The 25,394-nt window shown below is 39.9% G+C and overlaps 1 protein-coding gene across 1 annotated transcript in view; it reads right to left on the reverse strand.

Annotated features, from left to right (window-relative positions):
- LOC115424713 (nuclear body protein SP140-like protein) overlaps positions 1-25,394 on the reverse strand; it is a 32,364-nt gene continuing 6,970 nt past the window's right edge. The window contains 12 exon segments of the mRNA XM_030142116.1: positions 1-261; positions 386-529; positions 2,294-2,368; positions 2,448-2,562; positions 9,934-10,061; positions 10,482-10,550; positions 21,395-21,534; positions 21,626-21,754; positions 21,896-21,970; positions 24,143-24,179; positions 24,294-24,335; positions 24,428-24,561. Coding sequence (XP_029997976.1) covers positions 160-261; positions 386-529; positions 2,294-2,368; positions 2,448-2,562; positions 9,934-10,061; positions 10,482-10,550; positions 21,395-21,534; positions 21,626-21,754; positions 21,896-21,970; positions 24,143-24,179; positions 24,294-24,335; positions 24,428-24,561 — 1,190 coding nt within the window. The 3' untranslated portion in view covers positions 1-159.

The following is a 25,394-nucleotide window of genomic DNA, read 5'->3' on the forward strand; positions in this document are numbered from 1 at the left end:
TGGAATTTTTTCAAAGGATTTGTGTTGGGTGCATGCGCACGCAGCGACCGGCAGTGAGCGAAAGCTTGCTGCAAAACAAATCTACCCAAGGGTACAAATAAAGTCACCTTGAACCTTGAACTATTTCCTATCATCTTCCAAGTGTGAAAACTGAAGTCCCTATGAGTCAGCGGTCTCTTCTTGGATCTTGAAAGCATTCTCAAATTCTCTGTCAAAAAACTCCTTCAGGGTGACACCCATGGCAGTGAATTCAGGATTATCCTGCAAAAGAAGACAACAGTCCTAGTCACTAGTCACACATAAATGAGATCTCCTAAAACTCAGACATTTCACTCATGATAAACTGCTCAGTTTGACGTGTACAAATTGAATAAGATGGTCTTACTCGGTTGTATGAAGCACAGTTGGTGAAAATGAGGTGGACATCAGACACAAAGTCTCCAACAGTTTGGTACTGTTTCTCCTGGAGTTTTTCTGCTACACGTCCAAACCACATGGGAGTCGTGACCACAGTGGTTTGGTCGCTCAGCTGTGTGTGATGAGAAGAAACGACTGACATGCTCAACACCTGTGCACTGAAATGATTTTTAACAAATGTATGTACTATTTGCATAAGTTTAGCCCATGAAGACCCAGAGGTACTTTTGTGGCACTTCCCAAATGTTTTTTTTTCTCTATATTTAACCTTTCTTAAGTGATTTATCACCATTTATTGCCCCGCCCCCTGAAGGGGAGGCAAGGGGTATTGTTTTTGGTTCAGTTTGTTTGTTTCTTTGCTTGTTTGTTAACACTACAGCAGCAAAACTATTGGTTGAATTCATACCAAACTGGGTTTATAGATTGTCAGTGACCCAGAATAGATCTGATTACATTTTGGGAAAAGTAGGTCAAAGTTCAAATTTTTTTTTTCAATGAATTTTTAAAATCTTTTTCTTTTCCATTTACTTATAATGGGTGGAATTTCAAATGTCTGTAGCAGCAAAACTATTAGCTGAATTCAAACCAATTTGGGTTTATACATTGCCAGTGACTCAGAACAGATGTGGCTACATTTTGGGACGAGTAGGTCAAAGTTCCAATTTTTAATGAATTTTTAAATCTTTTTTTTCTCTCTTACTTATAATGGGCAAAATTTCAAATGTCTATGAAAGCATCAATTTTGTTTCAATTCACTTCAAACTTGGCACATACTTAGAGGCAATTGATATGCTGACATCAGTACATGCATAGACATGATAACAACAGCTGGATCGATGCCAAAATAAGCTACAATACTTGCAGAGGACTGGATTTGTTGTGCCTGGCACCACTTGTTATAATATTACCCTCTGTATTTTGCATTTTGCTTTTTTCAGTGAAAATCAAGTATTTTCTGATATTTAATTTACTGACCTTGTAGATGTTCATAAAAGCTCAGTTTAAGGTTGAGGGATTGTATCTCAAAAACAAAGAAAACTGAAGAAAAAATTACTTTTTCAGTAAAGATATCAATAACAGAATGTAAAAACAAGTGTCTCCAACCAGTCATTTTTCAAACTCTATGGATTTTATTGGTGAATCAGTGTTGTAGAAGATGACGGTGTTTCTATGTTCACTACTTAGCCTCTGACCTAGCCTGGCCAGCCATCCGGTGTTCTCAGTGTATTCAATACTGAGAAAACAGCCTGGAATTGGGCCGGTCGCTGTGAAATCTGCACGATCTATTCTATCCTGAACCAATCACAAGTCTTGGGGGCGGGAGTTTCACAATGCATCATACGAACCGACTCCTTTCTGTCATGAGACAAAGTCAGTTCCAAGTCCGCAAATCTCTTTACAACTGTTGGCGGTTGTTTACTTGATTCAAAAATAAGGATGGAATTACAGATTACATCCTGTATTCTTAAATTTCTCTGACAAAAGCGTCATGTCCGTCTTATCTGTGATTGGTTTACTCTGCGCCTGTTAGTCCCGCCTTCATATTTGGATTGAAGCCCCGCGATTACAGGTAGATTTCTCATTGAGAAAGATGGATAGCTGGCTAGGCTACCTCTGAAGGTCCAAATGGGTCAGTTCTGATGACCATGAAAAGATGACAAACTGCAATTTACACCAATTATTTACATGCATTGATAGAATTAGTGGATCAACAGGAATTAAATATTTTATATCAGTAGATGCTTTTGGCCAAAGGTGGATGTTTGGGTCTTTATGGGTTAAAGCTACTATAACCAAATATGTGTTTTATTTGCAGTAAACTGAATTCTAGTTCTTATTTTTATCATGTGACTGAGAGCTGCAGAGGGATACTCACATAAAGGGTTGGGTTTGTTGCAAATATCTGTTGCTGATCAGTATTGTAGAGATGCAGGAGAAGATACTGGCATTGCTGTTGAAGTCAGAAAACAGGCATGAAGGACAGCAGCTCAGATATTAAACAGACAGAAGGACTGACACACTGAACTCACCAGCATGTGTTCTGATATATTACAGGACAAAGCAGCTGCTGTAGTTTCCATGGAGGAGAAGGACTCTTTATATTTCGTGAAAACACAAAACATGCACATCCAAGGTTGATCATCCCTGCACACAAGAAGATCAGTGATTCCCATTCAGTAAATAGACTAATTTGGTCCAACACTGTCTTGTAACAAACCAAAACTATTACAATGACAGGACTTATTCTTAACAATTTAGAGCAAAGCCTCACCCTATTTATCATTTATTCACATTCTAACTGTACTAACACAGGGATGCATTTTCAGAAAAGCACTTATGGTGTTAGAACTTAATAAATCCAACAAAAAAATTAAGTAACATATTTTATGATACACTGATGTCTATATGATAGAAAAGAACATAGACAATGTAAAAAATAAAAATAAAAACGCAGAGTACTTGCAGAGTTAGAAAGGTACAAAGCTGCATGCAGTGTTGCATTCAGGTACACCTTGTAAGAATATGATTAACTCTAAAGAATCACAGGTGTTTGCTCCTGGAGGATTCTATTGGGTCTCTGTAAACTTGATTTGATTCTGATTTGACTTGATAAAGCACTTTGTGACTGTCTGTGAAAAGTGGTCTATAAATAAAATTTACTTACTTACTTCAACTGACTTAAATACACTCCTTACAATGACTAATGAGGCAACACACACTGTAAAGTACCCTACATATGATATTAAATACAGTCATTAACCCATAAAGACCCAAACATCCACCACAGACCAAAAGCATCTACTGATCTAAAATGTTTAATACCTGTTGAACCACTAATCCAGTGGTTCACAAACTTTTTACAGTGGAGTACCCCTTGAAATATGTATTTTTAGCCAAGTACTCCCAAGTCTCGCTTCAGCATGTTTGATTGAAGTAAATTAGGCAAAATTTGTTCCTGTGCCAAAGGTGTCTGTTTTTATTTTCAAAACTTTGTTACCAAACAACATATATTTAACTACGGAAGCGTATTGCATTCACACAAAAAAATAATTTCGGCTCTGTTTTTCTGAATTAATGAGATAATTATCTCATAATTACGAGAAAAAATAAGTTAAAAAAAAAAATCGGCGCTGTTTTTCTGAGTTTATGAGATACTGTTTCCTGAAAAAAAAAAAAAAAAGCTCTGTTTTTCTGAGTTTATGAGATACTGTTTCCTGAAAAAAAAAAAAGCTCTGTTTTTATGAGTTTACGAGATACTGTTTTCCAAAAAAAAAAAAAAAGCTCTGTTTTTATGAGTTTACGAGATACTGTTTTCCGAAAAAAAAAAAAAAAAAAAGCTCTGTTTTTATGAGTTTATGAGATACTGTTTTCCGGAAAAAAAAAAAAAAAGCTCTGTTTTTATGAGTTTACGAGATACTGTTTTCCGGAAAAAAAAAAGCTCTGTTTTTATGAGTTTACGAGATACTGTTTTCCGGAAAAAAAAAAAAAAGCTCTGTTTTTATGAGTTTACGAGATACTGTTTTCCGGAAAAAAAAAAAAAGCTCTGTTTTTATGAGTTTACGAGATACTGTTTTCTGAAAAAAAATAAAATGTGGCTGTGTTTCTCTGTCAGTGGGACAGTGGTCCCTGGTCCAGGCAGGAGCTCCTTCTATCTGTGCTGCTGAAAGCCTCGCGGGGGAGCGTGAAGTTGTTTCCGTTGTCGTAACCGGTTCCGATTACGGATCATGGAACTAGTTTCGTTCACAGAAAGCAGAACCAAGCCCCGCTTCGTGCACGGATCAAGCCCTTCAAGCACACCGGCGCTTGGAGCCTGTAACCCTGCTTCCTGACAGGGCACGACCACGGTGATGGGAGTTGGCATTAATGAAGTCAAATAAAATGACATTCACCAGCATTAAAGAAAATATACACAGCAGAAGAGTGCAAATGTGGATTCATTTATTTGTCGGACCTGATGGAAAGCATTAGTCAGAACTAGATCCATGGAGGAGCGGCTTGGTGTACCGGTTCGTCCCCCCTCCAATAACTTTCCATCAGGTCCAGGTGGACAGCTATCCGCTCCCCGGTGTGTAAGCCGGACTGGAGCGGGTGGACGGAGCAGCTCAACTCGACAGAACCCCGGCGCTCGGAGCCTGTAGCCCGGCTTCCTGACAGGACAGGACGCGGTGATGGGAGTTGGCATTAATGACTACCACTACTACTAGGACTCCTGCCATGGGGCGGGTGTCCTGTCCCGGTGCATTGGGCCGACCAGGTGAACCAGTGTTTTCCATGGCTGGTGGTCCTGTGCCAGCTGCTCTGCGTCCTCCATGGTAACTCCATGTTGTTGGAGGTCGCCTGCAATGACGTCGAGCCATCGGGTGCGGGACTTGCCTTGTGGTCGTTTCCAGTCTGCGGCCTTTGGGTCAAACTGAAGGATGGCTCTTGTTGGATGGTCAGGAGGGAGGCAGAGGACATGACCGAACCAGCGGGGGCGACGTTGCGCGGCCAGGCTGGATGCTTTGGGCTGGCGTGTGCGGGCTCAACTCGACAGAACAGCATATTCTCATATTATTTGACAGTAGAAGCTCTATTTTCAGAAATATTGGATTTTGAATAGCACGTGTATGTGAAAACTTTTGCTGGTGGACGGACGTGACATTACCCATGATGATCTGGTCAGTACCAGTACTTTATTTGTAATAAACTTATATACTTACTATTGCTAATTCTCCTCTTATTCATAAATGTTAGTATTGTGGATCTAAAACAATAACAGCTGACACAAAAGCACAAAATGTGGCAGTGGACGGATGTGACATGGTTGTTGTGAATCCCATCATACTGATGCTCGGCAGCCATGTCACCGTTTCCACAAATAATCCTTGTGCAAAAACTGGGATCAGAATTATTTATTGTATAGTTTATCATTGTACTAAAGAGTAAATAACAACATAGAATTATTATTTCTTTATAAAAATGCTTATTATTAGAAAACTGTTGATTTAAAAAGTGGTGTGTGACATTCTTAATGTATGTATTGGCGTAACATAAGCAGGATGGATCAGCACCATACTCCATATTGAACCTGTAAAAATAAAACATGTGATATGTAGGATATAATCTTGTAAAAAAAAATTGGGGAATCTAAAAGAATAGAATATTTGTTTTTCAGGTGAATTCAGTTCAAATATAACTTGGCCATTTGTGACATGAAAATATAGCATTAATTGTGATGAAATTGGACATTTTTGAGCTGAAAACATAGTTCATATGAGCATCAACATGTTGCAACAACTGAAATCCTGTAAATTTGCATTAATTGCATTTACCAATAAAAAGTTCCTTTGGGGATTCACTTATATTGATTTCTTATGCACAAAGACAAATAATACCTCTAAGCAAATTTTAGCCGATATAAAAAATAAATTTTTTAAGTAAATTTTGTCTGCAAAATATAAACTGAAAAGTGCCCTCTTTCATTGAGAAGAAAAAATAAATAAATTGGTCATTAATTAATAAATGAACCTTTCATCAAAAAAAAAAAAATTACTTAGCTACTCAAATAAACTCATTTTTATTAATATAAAATAGAAATGTTCTTAAAATGTTACCAAAGCTTAAACAAGATGATTGACAAAACTATTATATGAATGTATTTATTGTGTTTTCTATTTCATTAATTGTCATTATTTATTTTGTATTCAGTACATGATGACTTATTTAATGTATTTTTCCCAAAAAAATTTCAAGTACCCCCTGGGCTTCTTCCAAGTACCCCTGGGGGTATGTGTATCCCATTTTGGGAACCCCTGTACTAATCTTATCAATAAATGTGAATAATTGGTGTAAATACAGTTTGTCATTTTTTCATGGTCATCAGATATGACCCATTTGCATGTTCAGAGGCTCCATAGTGAACATGGAAACACTGTCATCTTCTACAACACTGATTCACCAGTAAAACCCATGGAGTTGGATCAATGACAGTGGATGGACACATTTGGTTTATGTTCAGTTAATGATATTGTAGCAAGAATAGGATACCAATTTATTGATTAATTGAGTGTTGATTTATTGATTAATTTAATTATAGATTTATAAGTAAGCTTAAACTTAAATCAACCCAAAACAATAATTTGGAAATCTTGCAAAGCTTGTAGTTCGTTGACTGCACAGTGAACCCGAGTGTGAAAAGGCAGTACAGAAATAATTGACTGAACAGCGGCTTTATACACATATAAATAATTTATTAACTAAACTAAGACACACAAATAACAAAGACAAGAGACAAATAAGATAATAGGGAGCAGGAGATTATGGACAAGGGAAAAATACGTAGATTAAGTTGGCAGATAGCTATATTCAAGATATTATAATGTTAGTGAGGTTACGTTGAGGTAAACCTACTTAAATTGGAATAACACCAACTCAAATCAGGAGCAAGTTTTCTTACAAGTTAGAGGCCTTCTGAAGGATGCAGGACGTGACTTTGGAGAAGGAACATGTAGCAGCTGGAGCGACACATGAACGGTGAGGCTGCAGGGCTGGAGAGGCCTTGATGGAGAATAGATGAAGTCTTCTGACGGACTTCGAAGAGGGAACAGGCTGTGAAGCGACGTGCTTGCGCTGGAGGCCTGAAGGTCTGGAGGTCTGAAGTTCTGCTGGCTGGAGGAGATGCACAGCTGGCTCTGGCGGCTGGTTCTGGAAAGCTCGCCAGAAGAAGTGGAGAACAGCGAAGATGGAACAGCTCTTGGAGAGGTCAGAAGATGGAACAGCTCTCTGTCAAGTTCTGAGAGCAAGAGATGGAGAAAGCTTGGTCGCTGAAGTTGAGAGCAGCGAGGGTGGAAAAAGCTCTGATGAAAAGTTGGTTTCATTTACTTTTATAGTTTTGCCAAAAACCAACTCGGCACGCCTCCCTCGTGCATATTGATGAGTCATCGATGCCTCGGGGCGTTGCCTTCTTTGTCTGTTTCGGTGGGAATCCGGCCTCCTCGTGCATATTAACGAGTCATTTGCATATCTCAAAGTATCACGTTTCTCTTCCCTCTTAGGAAGACAGAGGGGGAGAGGACGTTGTGCAGACTTGTAAGAAAACTTTGCATCCTTAAATAAGATCCTTAAATAAGATCACTCAAACTTTATACATCACCTGTAACCTCACTTCAGCATCAATTAAGATAATAGCATGATTATCAAACATGCTATAAGCAGTAATACTCTTACTTTCACATAATTCACAGTGAACATGATCAGGACACATATATGAAACCACAGGTCAGGCAAATGGCTTAAGTATTACGTCAGGGATTAAAGCAAAAATTTTTCATCTGACTGAAAATTTTCTTCTGGTCAAAATCATTGGCCACTATTAAAAATGATGCAATACAATACTATTATAGCGTACAAGTTTCTATAGTCAAAATTGGCAATACTGTAAAACACACTGAATGGGAGAGTGTACAGGTGTAGAAGATTAGTAACATGGATAGAAAAAATGTCATGAGTGGTATTGGTGGGGGGTCTGGGGGTCCTCCCCCAGAAAATTTTTAAAGCTTCAGGTCAATTTTGGTGCTCTCTGGTTAATTTTAAAGGGTATGAAAACCTTAGAAGCAAGTGAAAATAATAACTAGAAGAAAACCTTACTGCAAAAAATGAATGAAAAACTTTTTAACAATTTAGGAACTCCTAAAACATAACTCCAACAGCACATGAATTTTGGGGAATACGCAAATGTACGCACCAGGCTGCTTCATTTTTTTGCACCATGATCTAATTGGAGTTCCATCGTCTCCCTTCTCATCATGCCACGCCCACCTCCATCTATTTTTCATGCATCTCTCAATAGTTACCACTTCAGCACCTTCCTCTACAAACGTGTCCATGATGTCGTATATGCTAGCCAAAATAATCTGTACGTCGTCAAACCTGCGTCCACATCCCCGCACCCCCCTGCCGTCAATATCATGTTCTCTTTTGATTGGAAGAAATTACATCAACTGAAACAGAAATTATATTCCATTACAGATCCTCTCTGAGGGTATTTAAAATACAGTGGCTTTGCAAATACCAAGGGTGTTACTCATTCATTCAGTTTTATCTTCGTACTGTACCACACAGACAGAAATAAGATGCTAAACGGGTCAAAATAAAGCACTTATGCAGTCGGGCGTGTAACCGCGTAAGGCCGCGGCGCGCACACCCGCACGCACGGGAAGGGCACATACACACAAACACACACACTAGTCGTATACCAGCAAGAGGAGATAAGCTATGAACCCAAACATGTGGATCAGTTCTGTCTTCTTCCCTTTTTGCTGTGGTTCTTTCATAATGAAAGCTACTTGTTAGCACTAAACTAAAGTTAGTCTGGAGGCTGAACTTCGGTAAAGCTGAACTTGTCCATGTGTTTCTGAGGCACAGAATGAGCAGCGTTTCCTTCCACAGATAAATAGTCATCAATCTCTCCTCCCGACATAAAAATAAAGAAGTCATCTTATTATCATCACTGTTAAACCTATCAGCCCCCTGTGCCTGTGTTAAACACCTGCAGATTCAGGACAGCAGACCCAGGACAGGATCGCGGTGCCGACTGGACTCCACGAAACACGTGGGGAAGTTACTTCAATATGACTTTTTCCCCCCTCAATTTTTCCATTTGACGGAAATCCGTCGTGGTGACGGAGAACTTTAATCCCTGTATTACGTCTACATAAAAGAGTTAGCATGCTGAGTTAATCAACATTAACACATTTCTGTGATCCTATTAACATGGCACATATAGTGATTTTGGTTACTCAGTCTATTTCTTCTTCTGGGTTCATCTTCACCTCTGGATAAGCAACATAATAAAACACAGATGTTGAGAGGACGAAGTCGGCTAAGTGTAAACACAAGTTCCGGGGTGCTCTCAATTACCACGACAAGGGAAATGGCTCTTGATGAAGAACAGAAGACAATGGCTGAGGAAGTATTTTTTAAGTCCATTAGGCTCATTCCTTAAGATCATCTGTCTTCGTAAATGTCACTTGCAGAGGATGTCTGTGCTTTGACCTGACACCAAACAACCAGCATGGTTGTTCAGGAATTTGGTTTGACCCGGAGAGAACGATAATATAATTTGTAATGCTGTTTTCAACTCTGTTCACTCACTCCACTGTCGTGAGGCTACAATATATTTACTGAAAACATCACATTTTCTTTAGTTTTCTCTATTTTTGTTTAATAACCTTCTACTGTATTCTTAGTAATTATGAACATCTACATAATCAGTAAATTAAATATTAGAAAATGCCTGATTTTCACTGAAAAATGCAAAATACAGAAGATAATATTCTAATAAATGGTGATAAATCACTTAAGAAAGGCTAAATAGAGAGAAAAATTCATTAGGGGACTGTCATAAAAGTACCAGTGGGTCTTTATGGGCTAAATAAAATATTAATGGTACAGATACAGTCGATGTCTGAGGGAAACACAAGTAATACATATAAAACAGTACATATGAATAAAAGAAAAGTATTAATTGGTGCTTACTCTAAAATGGCGTCCTCCACATGAGGCAGGTGACACGTCTGGTGAAAGGAGCGAGGGCAGTAATCACACTGCACCAGCTTTCCTTCTCTTCTACAGATCCAACACTCATCATCATTTTTCTGGTCATCCTGCAAAAACATACATGTATTTTGACTCATTAATTTCCGTTATAATTTTACATTTTATTTGAGGTCTTTTACTCACAGTAATGTGCAGTAATGTGTGTATTCCACTCGGTTTTGACATCTGGTTGCTACATCTCCTACCTCCTGACCTCATATTGCTACAATAATGAAAATTACTGTGATACATTTAACTTGAAGTACTTTTCTTGTACTTCGGTGTAATACTTAGCTGTTCAGATTTCAGCTAAACATTTGTACTCTTATAATTATTGATAAATGTATGCATGCTCCTGTTGTTGAAAAATTTGTACCAATAATTTTGTTCACTCCGAATAAATCTTCATACCATTAAATTATCATTTTTTTTTGCATATTATTTGATCATATAGTTTACTATTTCATGTTAAAGCTCAACACACTTACCAGGTCTTCAGAATCTGGTGCACACAGTCTGCAGTCACAAAACAGGGAATGACATGACAAGATCTTCTTCTGAAATAAACACATTTACAGAGTCTTTCTATTAGTTTTAAAGCTGCCGTCACAAATCCGGTTTCTCTCTCATGACATCCTTTGCATTTGATCTAACTTGTGTCTTTATGTGTTTTTTTCTGTCTCCATCTGAGCCTTTCTATGTCCTCTGATGATCCCCTGATGATCTTAACAGGGTTATGTTGAGTCAGGCTTAGTAGAAAACATGCATGACAAAACGGGAGTGTGACAGTCAGAAGAAAAACTACTACTAATAAAATACTACATTAAAACTCATCTCTGTGACTCTAAGTATTCTACTACAAGTGCCTCAGATTGATGGAATTTAATAATAATGATAATGATAATAATAATAATAATAATAATAATAATAATAATAATAATAATAATAATAATAATAATAATAATAATGATGATGATGATGATAATAATAATAATTGTTGTAGCCAATTTAGATTTGTGTTGCGTGTGTGTGTGTTTGTATGTGTGAAAGTGGGCGTGTATTTGTGGTGAGGCACTTGGTTGCTAGGGTCACCTGCACACCTTTGGGCATAGGTAGTAATCAGCCAGGCAGAGGTTATATAAGGGAGACACAAGTGATCAGAGAAGATTTTTGAGCCATGGGAAGCCACACAGTTTTTCAACCGTGCCTGTGTGTGTGTGACTGTGAATGGGTGTTATTAGTAATTTTTTTGTCCTTTTGTATAGGAGCTCATTTTTAAGTCATTCAGCCCCTTTTGTAGGTGTTTTTTAAGATTGCAAGTAAATAAAATATTAAACGCACATCCACGGCAGACCTTGTTTTTACACACCATCACGAGTTGGAAATGGCTTCAAAATCCACAAGTGGCATTTTTTTGTAGTTAGATTGCCACTATATTTTGTTGAAAAACTCAGCTTCTTATCTTTGATCTGCAACACTGAAAGGCAGTGCTGCACGCCCCTCCTCTCCTCTCCTCTCCTCCCTGCACAGCTGATTCCACTTAATTGGACACAGACAAGTGACAGCCAAGGCAAAGCAACACTGAAGAATCACGGTAGGATCGTTTGAGAATTGTTACGCTGTGTGGAAGAGATTGGCCTTCTCACAAAAGGGATACAGGTAAATCCTGATACAATTCAAAACTAAAACTTCAGCGTTTAAAGCAACAAGATGAGTGATACGGCTGCAGCTGCCAATCACAGTGAAGCAGAAAATGAATGTGAGAAAAGACCAGTTAAACTCACTGTTATAGCATTGGAAGCAAAAATAATATCACAACAGAAGGAAAGGAATGTCAGAGTAAAGAAACTCCATAAACTAACAAAGGAAGTTGAGCAACTAATGACCTCAAAGGAAAATGTGTCTGAGGTGCAATCAATGTGTGAAGTGTTCTTGAAGCTGTGTAAGGAAACCAAAGAGTTACATCAATCATTGAAACCAATATTACCTGAGGATGAAATGTTAAAGCAAGATGACTGGTTTGAAATCCGAATGCAAAGTAATAAAGAAATAATACAAAAAATGGAAGAGTGGTTGCTGGATACAAATGAGAAAAATGATGATGATGAAAATGATGTTGCAATAAATACAAATGTGGTCAATAGTAATGATGCTGCTGTTGTGGTCACTGATGATATTGGTCCAGGTGACAGCATTTCCAATGTTGGGGGTAAAACATGCTCATCAGCCGGCCGCTCCAGCCACAGGTCTTCAAGGTCTTCAGCCTCTTCCGCATGTCTAAAAGCAGAGGCTGAAAGGGCTGCTCTCCTTGCTATGGCAGCTGCCCTTAAAGAAAAACATGAACTGGAAGCTCAGGAGGAGAAAATCAGACAAAAAAAGGAACTGCTTGAGTTGCAAAGTCAAATTGCTGCTCACACTGCAAAAGTTACTGTGTTGAAGTATGCAAGTTCTGACGTTCAGAGCTCCAGAGCTCATTCAAATGGAATGAATTCATATCTAGAAAGATCACAACGCAAAACATCTCTCAGACCCTCTGCTACAGAATTTGTTCCATTAAGTTCAAAGCGTCAGTTCATCCATCCACCACTAGGAGGCAACAATGTTGCAATGCTAATGGAAGCAATGCACAAAGATTCAAACCATCAGTTCCATCATCCATCCACAGGAGGCAGCAATACTTCAATTCCAATGGAGGCAAAGCCTAAACATCCAAACTACCAGTTCACTCATCCACCTATAGGAGGTAGTAATGTGTCAATGTCAGTACATCGCAAGGACTCAAATAATCAATTCAATCTTCTGCCTACAGGAGGCAGTCAGCCTGTTATGTCAATGGGTGCACGACCAAAAGAAACTGTTGTACATGTTGGACCAAAGATTCCTGCTTTGAATTCAAACCCAAGCACGCTTAAAGAATTTCAGGAAACACATCATGTACATCATACACAGGAACCCACTGTGCATTTTATGCAAGAACCCCTTTAATGTGGTGACCTAATGCAAAGCAATACGAACCAAGGTAATCTCCTTACCATTATGCATCGTCAAAATGACATTACAGCTCTTCTTGTGAAGCAACAGTCCTCATTGTCATTACCTCCAAGAGATATACCAACCTTTAATGGAGACCCACTTGAGTACAGTACATTCATCAGAGCTTTTGAGCATGGAGTTGAACGAAAGGCTGCCAGCAGTATAGACTGCCTGTACTTCTTGGAGCAGTATACTAAAGGACAACCAAGAGAACTTGTTAAGAGCTGTCAACACATGCCACCTGACAGGGGACATCAAAGAGCAAAGGAACTTTTACAAGAACGCTTTGGTAATGAGCAGAAAATAGCCAGTGCATACATGGAGAAAGCACTTGGATGGCCACCAATAAAATCAGAGGACATCAAGGCTTTGCAAGCTTTTGTCTTGTTTCTCCGTGTCTGCTGTAATGCTGTGGAGGATGTCAGTTACATGTCAGAGATGAATATGCCATCCAACATGCGTGCTATTATCTTGAAGCTACCTTATAAACTGAGGGAAAAATGGAGAAACGCTGCTTATGAGCTACAGGAGAGGCACCGTCGTCAAGCAGGTTTCAGTGATATTGTTAACTTCATTGAGAGACAAGTATCTATTGCTTCTAATCCATTCTTTGGAAACATTCAGGATACAGCCATCTCACCACCTAAGCATAAAAATGGAAACAAAGTTTCACAGGTTCGCATCAAGGGAAAAGGAAGCAGCTTTGCAACTTCTGTTGAGGCTATCAAACCTAAAACTGTGACTCAAATGCAACAGGAGAAAAACCTACCTGATAAACCAATGAAGGTGTCTTGTCTGCTGTGTGAAGAGGGTCACAAATTGGAGTTGTGTCCCAAAATGGAGAAGAAGTTGCACCGAGAAAAAAATCAACTTCTTAAAAGAGAAAGGCACTTGTTTTGGGTGTTTATCTGTTGGACAAATGAGCAAAGACTGTCATAGGCATCTGTCTTGCAAATTGTGTAACCTGAAGCATCCTACCATTCTCCACATCCATTCAAAGAAAGAGACCAAGTCAGAGGACACATTGCAGGAAACACCAGAGAACAGTGGTGTGGTTTCTACTAAGACATGTGGCCATACAGGGGCCGGAGCACAGGATTGTGTCCTGGCAATCGTACCTGTACAGATCAAGGCTAACAAAGGCAGCAAAATATTAACCACCGTTTTTAGATCCTGGCAGCACAGCTACTTTCTGTTCTGAGCGACTCATGAGGGAGTTAAAGGTCAGAGGAAAAAACGCCAAAATTCTCTTAAGAACAATGAACCAAGAAAAGGTTCTCGACAATCATGTCATCTCAGGGCTGGAGATAGCTGCACTCAATAGCAACATCTACTTTAAATTGCCAGATGTACAGTACAGGCCAAAAGTTTGGACACACCTTCTCATTCTTCGCATTTTCTTTATTTTCATGACTATTTACATTGTAGATTCTCACTGAAGGCATCAAAACTATGAATGAACACATGTGGAATTATGTACTTAACAAAAAAGTGTGAAATAACTGAAAACATCTCTTATATTCTAGTTTCTTCAAAGTAGCCACCCTTAGCTCTGATGACTGCCTTGCACACCCTTGGCATTCTCTTGATGAGCATCAAGAGGTAGTCACCTGAAATGGTTTCCACTTCATAGCTGTGCCTTGTCAGGGTTACTTAGTGGAATTTCTTGCCTTATTGATGGGGTTGGGACCATCAGTTGTGTTGTGCAGAAGTCAGGTTGATGCACAGCTGACAGCCCTACTGGACAACTGTTAGAATGCATATTATGGCGAGAACCAATCAGCTAAGTAAAGACAAACGAGTGGCCATCATTACTTTAAGAAATGAAGGTCAGTCAGTCTAGAAAATTTCAAAAACTTTGAATGTGTCCCCAAGTGCAGTCGCAAAAACCATCAAGCGCTCCAACAAAACTGGCTCACATGAGGACTGCCCCAGGAAAGGAAGACCAAGAGTCACCTCTGATGCTGAAGATAAGTTCATCTGAGTCACCAGCCTCAGAAATCGCAAATTAACAGCAGCTCAGATTAGAGACCAGATGAATACCACACAGAGCTCTAGCAGCAGACACATCTCTACAACAACTGTTAAGAGGAGACTGCGTGAATCAGGCCTTCATGGTCAAATAGCTGCTAGGAAACCACTGCTCAGGAGAGGCAACAAACACAAGAGATTTATTTGGGCCAAGAAACCCAAGGAATGGACATTAGACCAGTGGAAATCTGTGCTTTGGTCTGATGAGTCCAAATTTCAGATCTTTGGATCCAACCGCTGTGTCTTTGTGCGACGCAGAAAAGGTGAACGGATGGATGCTACATGCCTGGTTCCCACCGTGAAGCATGGAGGAGGAGGTGTGATGGTGTGGGGGTGCTTTGCTGGTGACGCTGTTGGGGATTTATTCAAGATTGAAGGCAACCTGAATCAGCATGGCTACCACAGCATCCTGAAGTGACATGCCATTCCATCCGGTTTGCGTTTAGTTGGACCATCATTTATGTTTCAACGGGACAATGACCCCAAACACACCTCCAGGCTGTGTGAGGGATATTTGACCAAGAAGGCGAGTGATGGAGTGCTGCGCCAGATGACCTGGCCTCCACAGTCACCGGACCTGAACCCAATCGAGATGGTTTGGGGTGAGCTGGACCGCAGAGTGAAGGCAAAAGGACCAACAAGTGCTAAGCATCTCTGGGAACTTCTTCAAGACTGTTAGGAAACCATTTCAGGTGACTACCTCTTGAAGCTCATCAAGAGAATGCCAAGAGTGTGCAAAACAGTCATCAGAGCTAAGGGTGGCTACTTTGAAGAAACTAGAATATAAGAGATGTTTTCAGTTATTTCACACTTTTTTGTTAAGTACATAATTCCACATGTGTTCATTCATAGTTTTGATGCCTTCAGTGAGAATCTACAATGTAAATAGTCATGAAAATAAAGAAAATGCAAAGAATGAGAAGGTGTGTCCAAACTTTTGGCCTGTACTGTATATACACAGTTCAAGATGCCTGTGACCCGTGATAACATTCCACGGCAGGAAGAGTTGGGAGCCTGGCCTCACTTAAACTCAGTGGAAATTCCTGTCATTGATGCGGATGTGGAAATGTTAATCGGAACAAATGTCCCAAAAGTAATGGAACCATGGGAGGTGGTAAACAGTAATGGTGGAGGACTGTACGCCATCAGAACCCTACTGGGCTGGGTTAAAAATGGCTCACTGAGAGGAGGCAGTGGGACTGAGAGCAGCTGTCACACCATTACTGCTAATCGAATATCTATTGCTCACATAGAGGAATTACTGGTGAAACAATACAACCATGATTTTAATGAGAAATCAACAGCTGACAAGCCAGAAATGTCCAGAGAAGATCTCAAATTTATGGAAATTATGAACAGTTCAATTAAACTTGACAATGGACATTACTGCTTGAGATTACCTTATAGAGATAATGACGTCGCCATGCCCAGTAACCGCCATGTTGCTGAGGAACGGGTCCTCTGTCTGAAAAGGAAATTGGAAAAACATGCTGCATTCAAAGAGGAATACATTAATTTTCTCAGTGATGTCATAAATAAAGGCTATGCAGAGAGAGTGCCAGAGCACCAGCTGGAAGGAAAAGCAGGCAAAGTCTGGTACATCCCGCATCATGGCATGCACCATCCAAAAAAGGGAACCTTGAGAGTGGTGTTCGATTGTGGTGCAAGCTTCAAAGGCACCTCACTTAACAGTCAGCTACTGCAGGGACCGGACTTGACAAACTCTCTGCTTGGAGTCCTCACGAGGTTTTGTCAAGAACCTATTGCAGTGATGGCAGATATACAGGCAAATGTATCACCAAGTCAACGTTGCAAAACAGGACGTAGACTTCCTCCGCTCTGGTGGCCAAATGGTGAACTGACAGAACGTCTTGCTGAATACAGGATGACTGTTCATCTGTTTGGTGCAGTATCATCACCCAGCTGTGCCAGCTTTGCTCTAAGAAAAACTGCTGAGGACAATAAAGCAGCATTTCCAGCACATGTCATTGACACCATCAAGCATAATTTTTATGTGGATGACTGCTTGAAGTCCTTACCATCAGAAGCTGAAGCCACAGCCTTGGTGAGAGACCTGACGGTTGTATACCAGTTAGGAGGCTTTCCGCTGGTAAAATGGATCAGCAACAACAGGTCAGTGCTGGAATCCATTGAAGTGGAAAAAAGAGCCAAGGAAGTAAAAGAAATGGCATTTGACAGAGACAATCTCCCTGTTGAGAGAACACTGGGTTTGCAATGGTGCGCAGAAACGGACACCTTCAGGTTCAAGATGGCAGTCCAAGAAAGACCATTCACAAGACGGGGTATTTTGTCTGTGGTATGCTCAGTCTATGACCCCATTGGATTTTTAGCCCCCTTTACCTTACCTGCCAGGTTGATGTTGCAAAACCTTTGTAGGTTGAACTACAGTTGGGACGATGACATCCCTCAAAGGTATCAGCAGCAGTGGGTTGGGTGGTTAGAAGACCTAAAAAGGCTCAGCATATTCAGTGTGCAAAGATGCATTAAGCCCAAAGAGTTCAGACAGCTCCAGAGTGCCCAACTCCATCACTTCTCTGATGCTAGCGAGGATGGGTACGGCACGGTCTCATACCTTCGGCTGCAGAATGACAAGAACCAGATTCACCTGGCATTTATCCTAGGAAAGGCACGAGTTGCTCCGGTAAAGAAAGTGACAATTCCAAGGATGGAGCTAACAGCTGCTGTGCTTGCAGTGAGAGTTGACATAATGTTGAAAGCAGAGCTGCAGTTAAAGCTGGAAAGTTCTATCTTTTGGACAGACAGCACAACCGTGCTAAAATACATAAGTAACGAAACAAAGCGTTTCCACACCTTTGTGGCCAATAGGATCTCTGCTATAAGAGAAGCTACTGCCGTCTCACAATGGAGGTACGTGGAAACCAAACAGAACCCAGCTGACGAGGCTTCTCGTGGGGCTAAAGTTGAGTATTTTCTCACATCCAGCAGATGGATCCATGGCCCAGACTTTCTCTTAAAGAATGAAGGGGAGTGGCCTACCAACATTATGGAATCTATATCCATCAGTAGTGATGACCCAGAGGTCAAAGATGAGGTCATGGTGAATACTGTGATCACAAATGATGCACCAAATATGACACCTGTCAACAAAGAGACAAAGACTACAACAACCCAGCTGATAACCTACTTTTCTTCATGGAAAAGGTTAAAGATTTCAGTTGTGTGGTTTCTCCAGCTAAGAGAGCTGTTGCAGTTGTTGAGTCAGAAGAGGAAGGAAATAAAGGCTTCTGTGTCGAGCAGTGGACTTGACATAACTCAACAAAAGAACAAGGTGGAAAAGGAGATGAAAAAATTCAGAGCCACACGGGGTGGTCAAACCTTGTCTCTTGAAAATACTGACGCTGCTGAGAAAGCAATCATTCAATACTGCCAACTGGAGAAGTTCAGTGATGAAATGGCTATATTAAAGAGTGGAACATCTGGAGTGAAGAAAAGCAGTCACATTTATAAACTTGACCCTGTGCTGGAAAATGGGCTCTTGAGAGTGGGAGGACGGCTCAGCAAAGCAGCTATGCCAGATGACATGAAACATCCAGTCATTCTTGCTAAAGATCAGCACATCTCCACTCTCATCTTACGCCACATTCATGAGCAGTTAGGACATTGTGGGAGAAATCATCTGCTTTCTAGACTTCGCCAACAGTACTGGATCATTAATGCAAATGGTGCTGCCAGAAGGGTCCTCTCTTCCTGTGTCATTTGCAGACGTTACAGGGGAAAACTTGGTGAGCAAAAGATGGCAGATTTGCCAAAGGAGAGACTTCAACCCGACCTCCCACCATTCACAAGTGTGGGTGTTGATTACTTCGGTTCATTTGAGGTGAAGGGGGCCACAGCCTTATTAAGCGCTACAGCGTTATCTTCACTTGCATGGCCAGTAGGGCAGTCCATCTGGAAATGGCATACTCACTGGACACCAGTTCCTGCATCCATGCACTGCGCAGATTCAGGTCCAGAAGAGGCCAAGTATCACACATCAGATCAGATAATGGAACCAACTTTGTGGGTGCAGAACGTGAGTTGAGAGAAGCTCTGTCTGCCCCTAACCACAACAAAATTCAAAGTGTATTACCTCAGTCTGGAGTGAAATGGAGCTTCAACACTCCTGCTGCATCACATCATGGTGGAGCATGGGAAAGAATCATTCGCATGGTCAGAAAAGTACTGAACTCCGTACTTCAGCAGCAACACACAGACGATGAAGGATTACAAACTCTTCTATGTGAGGTGGAATCCATATTGAATGACCGTCCCCTCACAAAAATCTCAGATGATCCCAGTGATTTAGAACCTTTGACTCCAAATCACATCCTCTTGTTGAAAGGCAAACCTGCTTTACCACCCGGCCTTTTTGAGAAAAGTGACCTCTACACTAGACAACGTTGGAGGCAAGTTCAATTCCTCACAGATCTCTTCTGGCACAGATTGATTCGAGAATACTTACCTCTGTTACAGGAACGACAACGGTGGACAAAGGACAAGAGAAGCTTTGTTGTAGGTGACATTGTTCTTGTGGTGGACTCTACTTGCTCCTCGTGGATCCTGGTTGTTGGGAAAGGTACTCCAGACCTTTCCTGACAGGCAAGGACTGGTGCGGTCTGTTAAGGTCCAGACTAAATACAACATATTGGAGCGACCTATCACGAAGATCTGTCTTCTGCTGGAAGCTGATTAAAGACTCTTGTAAAGACTACAAAAAAAAAAAAAAACAAAAACACACACTTGCACTATTGTAATTGGCTTCACTGGTTCTATGATGTTGAATTGTTATGTTATTATACAGTAACAATTAGGGGCCGGTGTGTTGTAGCCAATTTAGATTTGTGCTGCGTGTGTGTGTTTGTATGTGTGAAAGTGGGCGTGTATTTGTGGTGAGGCACTTGGTTGCTAGGGTCACCTGCACACCTTTGGGCATAGGTAGTAATCTGCCAGGCAGAGGTTATATAAGGGAGACACAAGTGATCAGAGAAGATTTTTGAGCCATGGGAAGCCACACAGTTTTTCAACCGTGCCTGTGTGTGTGACCGTGAATGGGTGTTATTAGTAATTTTTTTGTCCTTTTGTATATGAGCTCATTTTTAAGTCATTCAGCCCCTTTTGTAGGTGTTTTTTAAGATTGCAAGTAAATAAAATATTAAATGCACATCCACGGCAGACCTTGTTTTTACACACCATCACGAGTTGGAAATGGCTTCAAAATCCACAAGTGGCATTTTTTTGTAGTTAGATTGCCACTATAATAACAACTAGAAGCACTCGGAGAGCGCAGACCTCCGCCAAGGCTGATCAGTGGCCCCCCCAGTGGGCCCCCCCACCCCTGATCACCACCAAAATTTAATCATTTCTTCCTTATCCCATTTCCAACAAACCCTGAAAATTTCATCCAAATCTGTCCATAACTTTTTGAGTTATGTTGCACACTAACGGACAGACAAACAGACAGACAGACAGACAAACAAACAAACCCTGGCAAAACCATAACCTCCTTGGCGGAGGTAATAAGTGATGCCAGGCACAAAAAAACGTCCCTCACACGCGTTGTAGCTTATTTTGGCATCGATCCAGCTGATGTTATCATGTCTATGCGTGTGCTGATGTCAGCAAATCAATTGCCTCTATATATTTGGCAAGTCTGAAGTAAACTGAAACAAAATTGATGTTTTTATAGACATTTGAAATTTCGCCCATTATAAGTAAAGGGGAGAAAAAAAAAGATTTAAAACAATTCATAAAATATTTTAACTTTGACCTACTGTTCCCAAAATGTAATCAGATCTACTGTGGGTCACTGGCAATCTATAACCCAATTTGGAATGAATTCAACCGATAGTTTTGCTGCTAGAGTGTTAACAAACAAAGAAACAAACTAGAAAAGCACTCTGAGAGTGAAGACCTCCGCCAGGGCAGATCAATCCCCCCCCCCAATCATCACGAAAATTTTATCATTTGTTCCTTGTGCCAGTATCAACATTTCCTGAAAATTTCACCCAAATCCGTCCATAACTTCTTGAGTTATCTTGCTAACAAAGAAACAAACAAACAAACAAACTGAAAGAAAAACAATACCCCTTGCCTCCCCTTTGAGGGGGCTGGGTAATAATAATAATAATAATAATAATAATAATAATAATAATAATAATAATGTGGGTGAGCTAAAGCTAAACGCTATCTTACTTCATCAAGCACTGCATTTCTCCATATGTGTGAAACTTATTTACTATTTCACTATTTTTCTGTCAAGCCATTTCATCACAACCTAGTCAGTACACACATATAACACCACCCAGACCATAGTTACCTCTATGAGATCACCAAGTGGTTTTCCTTCACATATGATGTCTTTCTTCCAGGACACATCCGTCTCACACAACACCTCCTTCACAAAGTCCACTGGGGTCATCCAGCTCTTCTCAGTGCGAATACACTTCCCCAAGATCCCTGCTGGTGAAGAAAGGTTTAGAAAACATACATCTCCACAACTTCAGTGAATGCAGCTACTTTGTTACATGAAGTAGTGGCAGAAAGTTACCGGACACAAAACGCTCTTTGTGTAACATTGCAGCTACATCTCCACATGTGACTTTGAACACTGTCTTGTGAACGTCTTCCCTGTCGTCTGACTGTTCCTCAGTCTGTTCTCCAGCGTCGTCTTCTTCCTCTGGAATCGACAGAAGGAAGTCATGTTTGTCTACAACAAACTGATGAGGATTTGAGTCAAATGACCTCCACTACCGTAACTTCTGTTGTCATTTGTAAAAACAAGTTTCAGTCTTAAATACTACTGTATATAAAGCAGCACCTGTGGTGTTTGTGGAATTCTGTCTGTCACTTGATGAATCCTGCTCTTCCTCATCAAAGTCATCATCACCCTCACCTGCAGACACTACAAAAACATTAACTATAGCAACACTTTCTTTTACAGTTATATCATATCATATCATATCATATACCGTACCATATCGTACCGTACCATACCATACCATACCATATAATATCCCATATCATATCATATACCGTACCGTATCATACCATATAATATCCCATATCATATCATATCATATCATATCATATCATATCATATCATATCGCATCATATCATATCATTTACCATACCTCATACCATCATATCATATTAGAGATCAACCGATATGGGTTTTTCAGGGCCGATACCGATTATTAGTAGTTAGAGGAGGCCGATAACCGATATTTGGAGCTGATATTCATTTGCAGTAAAAGTGTAAAAATCGGCGTGAAAAATTTTGAATAATGCAAACACTGAACTTCGTTTAAATGCCTAAAACATGTTTATTTAATCAAACAAATAGAAAATAATAGCTCCAGGAGTGCATGGATTTCCTAGACTCAGAAGCGTCTCTTATAAAGTTGAATAAAAGCTTACATAAATAGCTCCCTGAAATTTTTCCACAGTAAATAAAGTAAAATTTAAATATAACTATAATGACTTATCTTTGTTTTAAGTTCAAACACAACAAAAATACAGAGAGACTCTTGTAAACTCTTGGGCCACATGCTGACATCTGCTCAACTCATCATGCTTCATTTATTACAGCACTTGGGAAGCCTTAAGTTGATTTCATTATTAAATTTTATATTTTACCATGTGATAGCAGGGACCCTGTCATTCAAAACTATGTTGCTACATTATTAATGATTAATATGACAAAAGCTACATCTAAAGTATAATAGTTGCTATGAATGCAGTTAAACTCCTGACAGAACACAAACAGCCTTTAGGGCTTTAATGAGCACACACAGGATTTAAAATGTTCCACCATGTTCAGATAAATCACTTCTGAATTTGACTCTCTCTCTCATCTTCACTTTAATTTTCCGATCATAGGACTAGAAAGCTCACAGCAACATTAGTAGTTGTGAGTTGTAGAGTTCTTCATGTGACTTTAACGCAGACACACACTATAACATTACATACCAACACAGTCTCACCCCAAACAGTCAGAAATCAAAGCATGCGGTCAGAGCCCCATAGGCACTATTTGACGCGGGGGGTACCCCTTCCACATCCGATTTCGACGCAGGAGTACACATCGCGGAGAGGGAAAGTTTTCTCATGTGAGAAGCTCCGGAGAGAAAAGACGTGTCAAAGGTAAACGCAGAAAACTCTTCTAAAATTGTACTAAACATCCCTGTGCTCTAGATCTCACAACTACTACTAATGTTTCAGTGAGCAGCAGAAGAACGTCAGAGCAGAGTAAACATTAGCGGCAGCTCTGCTAACACATATTACCTCCTGACATGTGTGAGAATTAGTTAAAAGGAGACTGCTGATTATATGGAGATGGAAACAGTCTGTGATAGAAAAGCATGTGTGTGATTAAGAGAGAGCACCTAAAAAACTCAGTTCACTTGTTTTAGGGAAGAACACTAAGGTGGAGGCTGATGTGCTTTTACCAGAACATTAGTTCATCAATCTGGCTCTAGGTGCTCTATGTATTAGTAATGGAGAAAATATATGTAGAACACAGTGTCATCCCAAGTCAGTCCCAGTCTGTGTGTGTGAGGACAGCTTCCACGTCAACCAATCAGAGGGTGGATAGTGCAGGAGACATTAGGCAGGAGAGAGAGAGAGAGCGAGAGAGAGAGAGCGAGCGAGAGAGAGAGAGAGGGAGGGAGGCATGGCTGCATCTGAGCCGAAATAACCCAGTTTTTAATTAATTTCTTGATATCGGCTCGTCGGACTAAAAAAAGGCCAATACCGATATATGTCAAATTTCCAAATATCGGCGCCGATAATCGGCACGGCCGATAATCGGTCGATCTCTATAAAATATATCATATCATACCATATCATATTGTACGTTATAATGTATGATGCACATTCTTCCTATGAGAAATTCTAATGTTTCATCACTGTATTTGATGTAACGGAGTTTCTTCTAATAGTCACAGGAATTCCTTGTTCACATATTAGCTATAAAATATATTTTACTCATATTTCTGGGCTTTCATAAGAAACAGTATTTGCAGAATTGTTGAAGATCTTTAGCCTTGTCTGAAATGAACAAACCTGTGGGGACCCGATCAGAGAAGAGGGACTTCTTTGCCTGGCAGGAAGAAAAACGATACAACTCTTTAGTAATTTGAAGTAATCATAATAAGTAAAAGGGAAGATATATTTAGACAGAATTTAATCATTTTGACCAAAATTTTGTGTTTACCTTTGTTCTCCGTTTAAAGTTCTTTACTTTCAGGTGCCCTTCCTGCAGGAAGAAACAGACAGAACGTAATTAAAGAAAACCTTTGTGAAGTTATGTTGTGAATCAAGCTGTGTCACATTAAAATGTAAGATGACCTGTATAAGTTTTCCCAGCGTAGTTCCCTCACAGCAGATATTCAGCTTCCAGTTTTTACAGCTCGCCTTCCCTGCAAACTTCTCAAACTCACCAGGAGTGTACCACTGTCTTCCCACTGCAATGCACTTCTCCCCTGAAACATGCAGACAAATGGGAAAGTACTTATTGTAGCCATGATGTCTTTTGTTTTTCTCAGTAGTTTCCTTTCTTTTTATCACAGTGACAACACCCTGCCTTCACCTAGTGGTAGCTTAGATAGCAGGGTTCCTACAGGTTTCTACAAGTTAAATTTATGACTTTTTAAAGACCTTTTTAAGACTACTTAGTACAGAATTCACAGTGTATTTCACACCCATACTGGCAAAAATTTGACTCCTAGAATTTAGGAAAATGTATTGATTTACTCAATTGACTTGATTCCAACCGTTCTGAGTCATTTCTCACTGGGGGCTGTAAAGAGCGATAATTGGTTCCTAATTTCAATATAAATTGTCAGGTTGGAACGGGTGGAACTGAGTAGACTAAAGTTACTTTCTTTGCAGCTTGGACACATTTACCAGACACATTTAAACACAATACTGCCAACAGGTTTATGGCAACATATGAAGAAAATTTTGTGTCTTTATTATGCAAGCAAAGGGGAAAAAAGGCAAACAAAAAATATAATTTTGAAACAAAAAAATCAAGATTTCAAAATAAAAATGAAGGTTTCAAAATTTTTAAGCTTAACAAAATCGATTGTGTTCTCATTTTCTTTCATTTCAAATCTGAAAACTTCTGCTTGCAGGTAAAAATGTTTTGTCATTTTAAAAGTTTCTTTTGCAAGTCCAGAGGTCTTGCACGTCTAAATCTTTTGCAAATAAAGGAGTTTTGATTGCAAGTTCAAGTGTTACTTACTTCAGGGTCAAAATCGTTTGTGAGTAGAAAAGTTTTGCATGTCAAAATCTTCTGCAAAGCAAAAACTTG

Source organism: Sphaeramia orbicularis, chromosome 8 (genome assembly GCF_902148855.1).
Source record: "Sphaeramia orbicularis chromosome 8, fSphaOr1.1, whole genome shotgun sequence".
Taxonomy (NCBI): Eukaryota; Metazoa; Chordata; class Actinopteri; order Kurtiformes; family Apogonidae; genus Sphaeramia; species Sphaeramia orbicularis.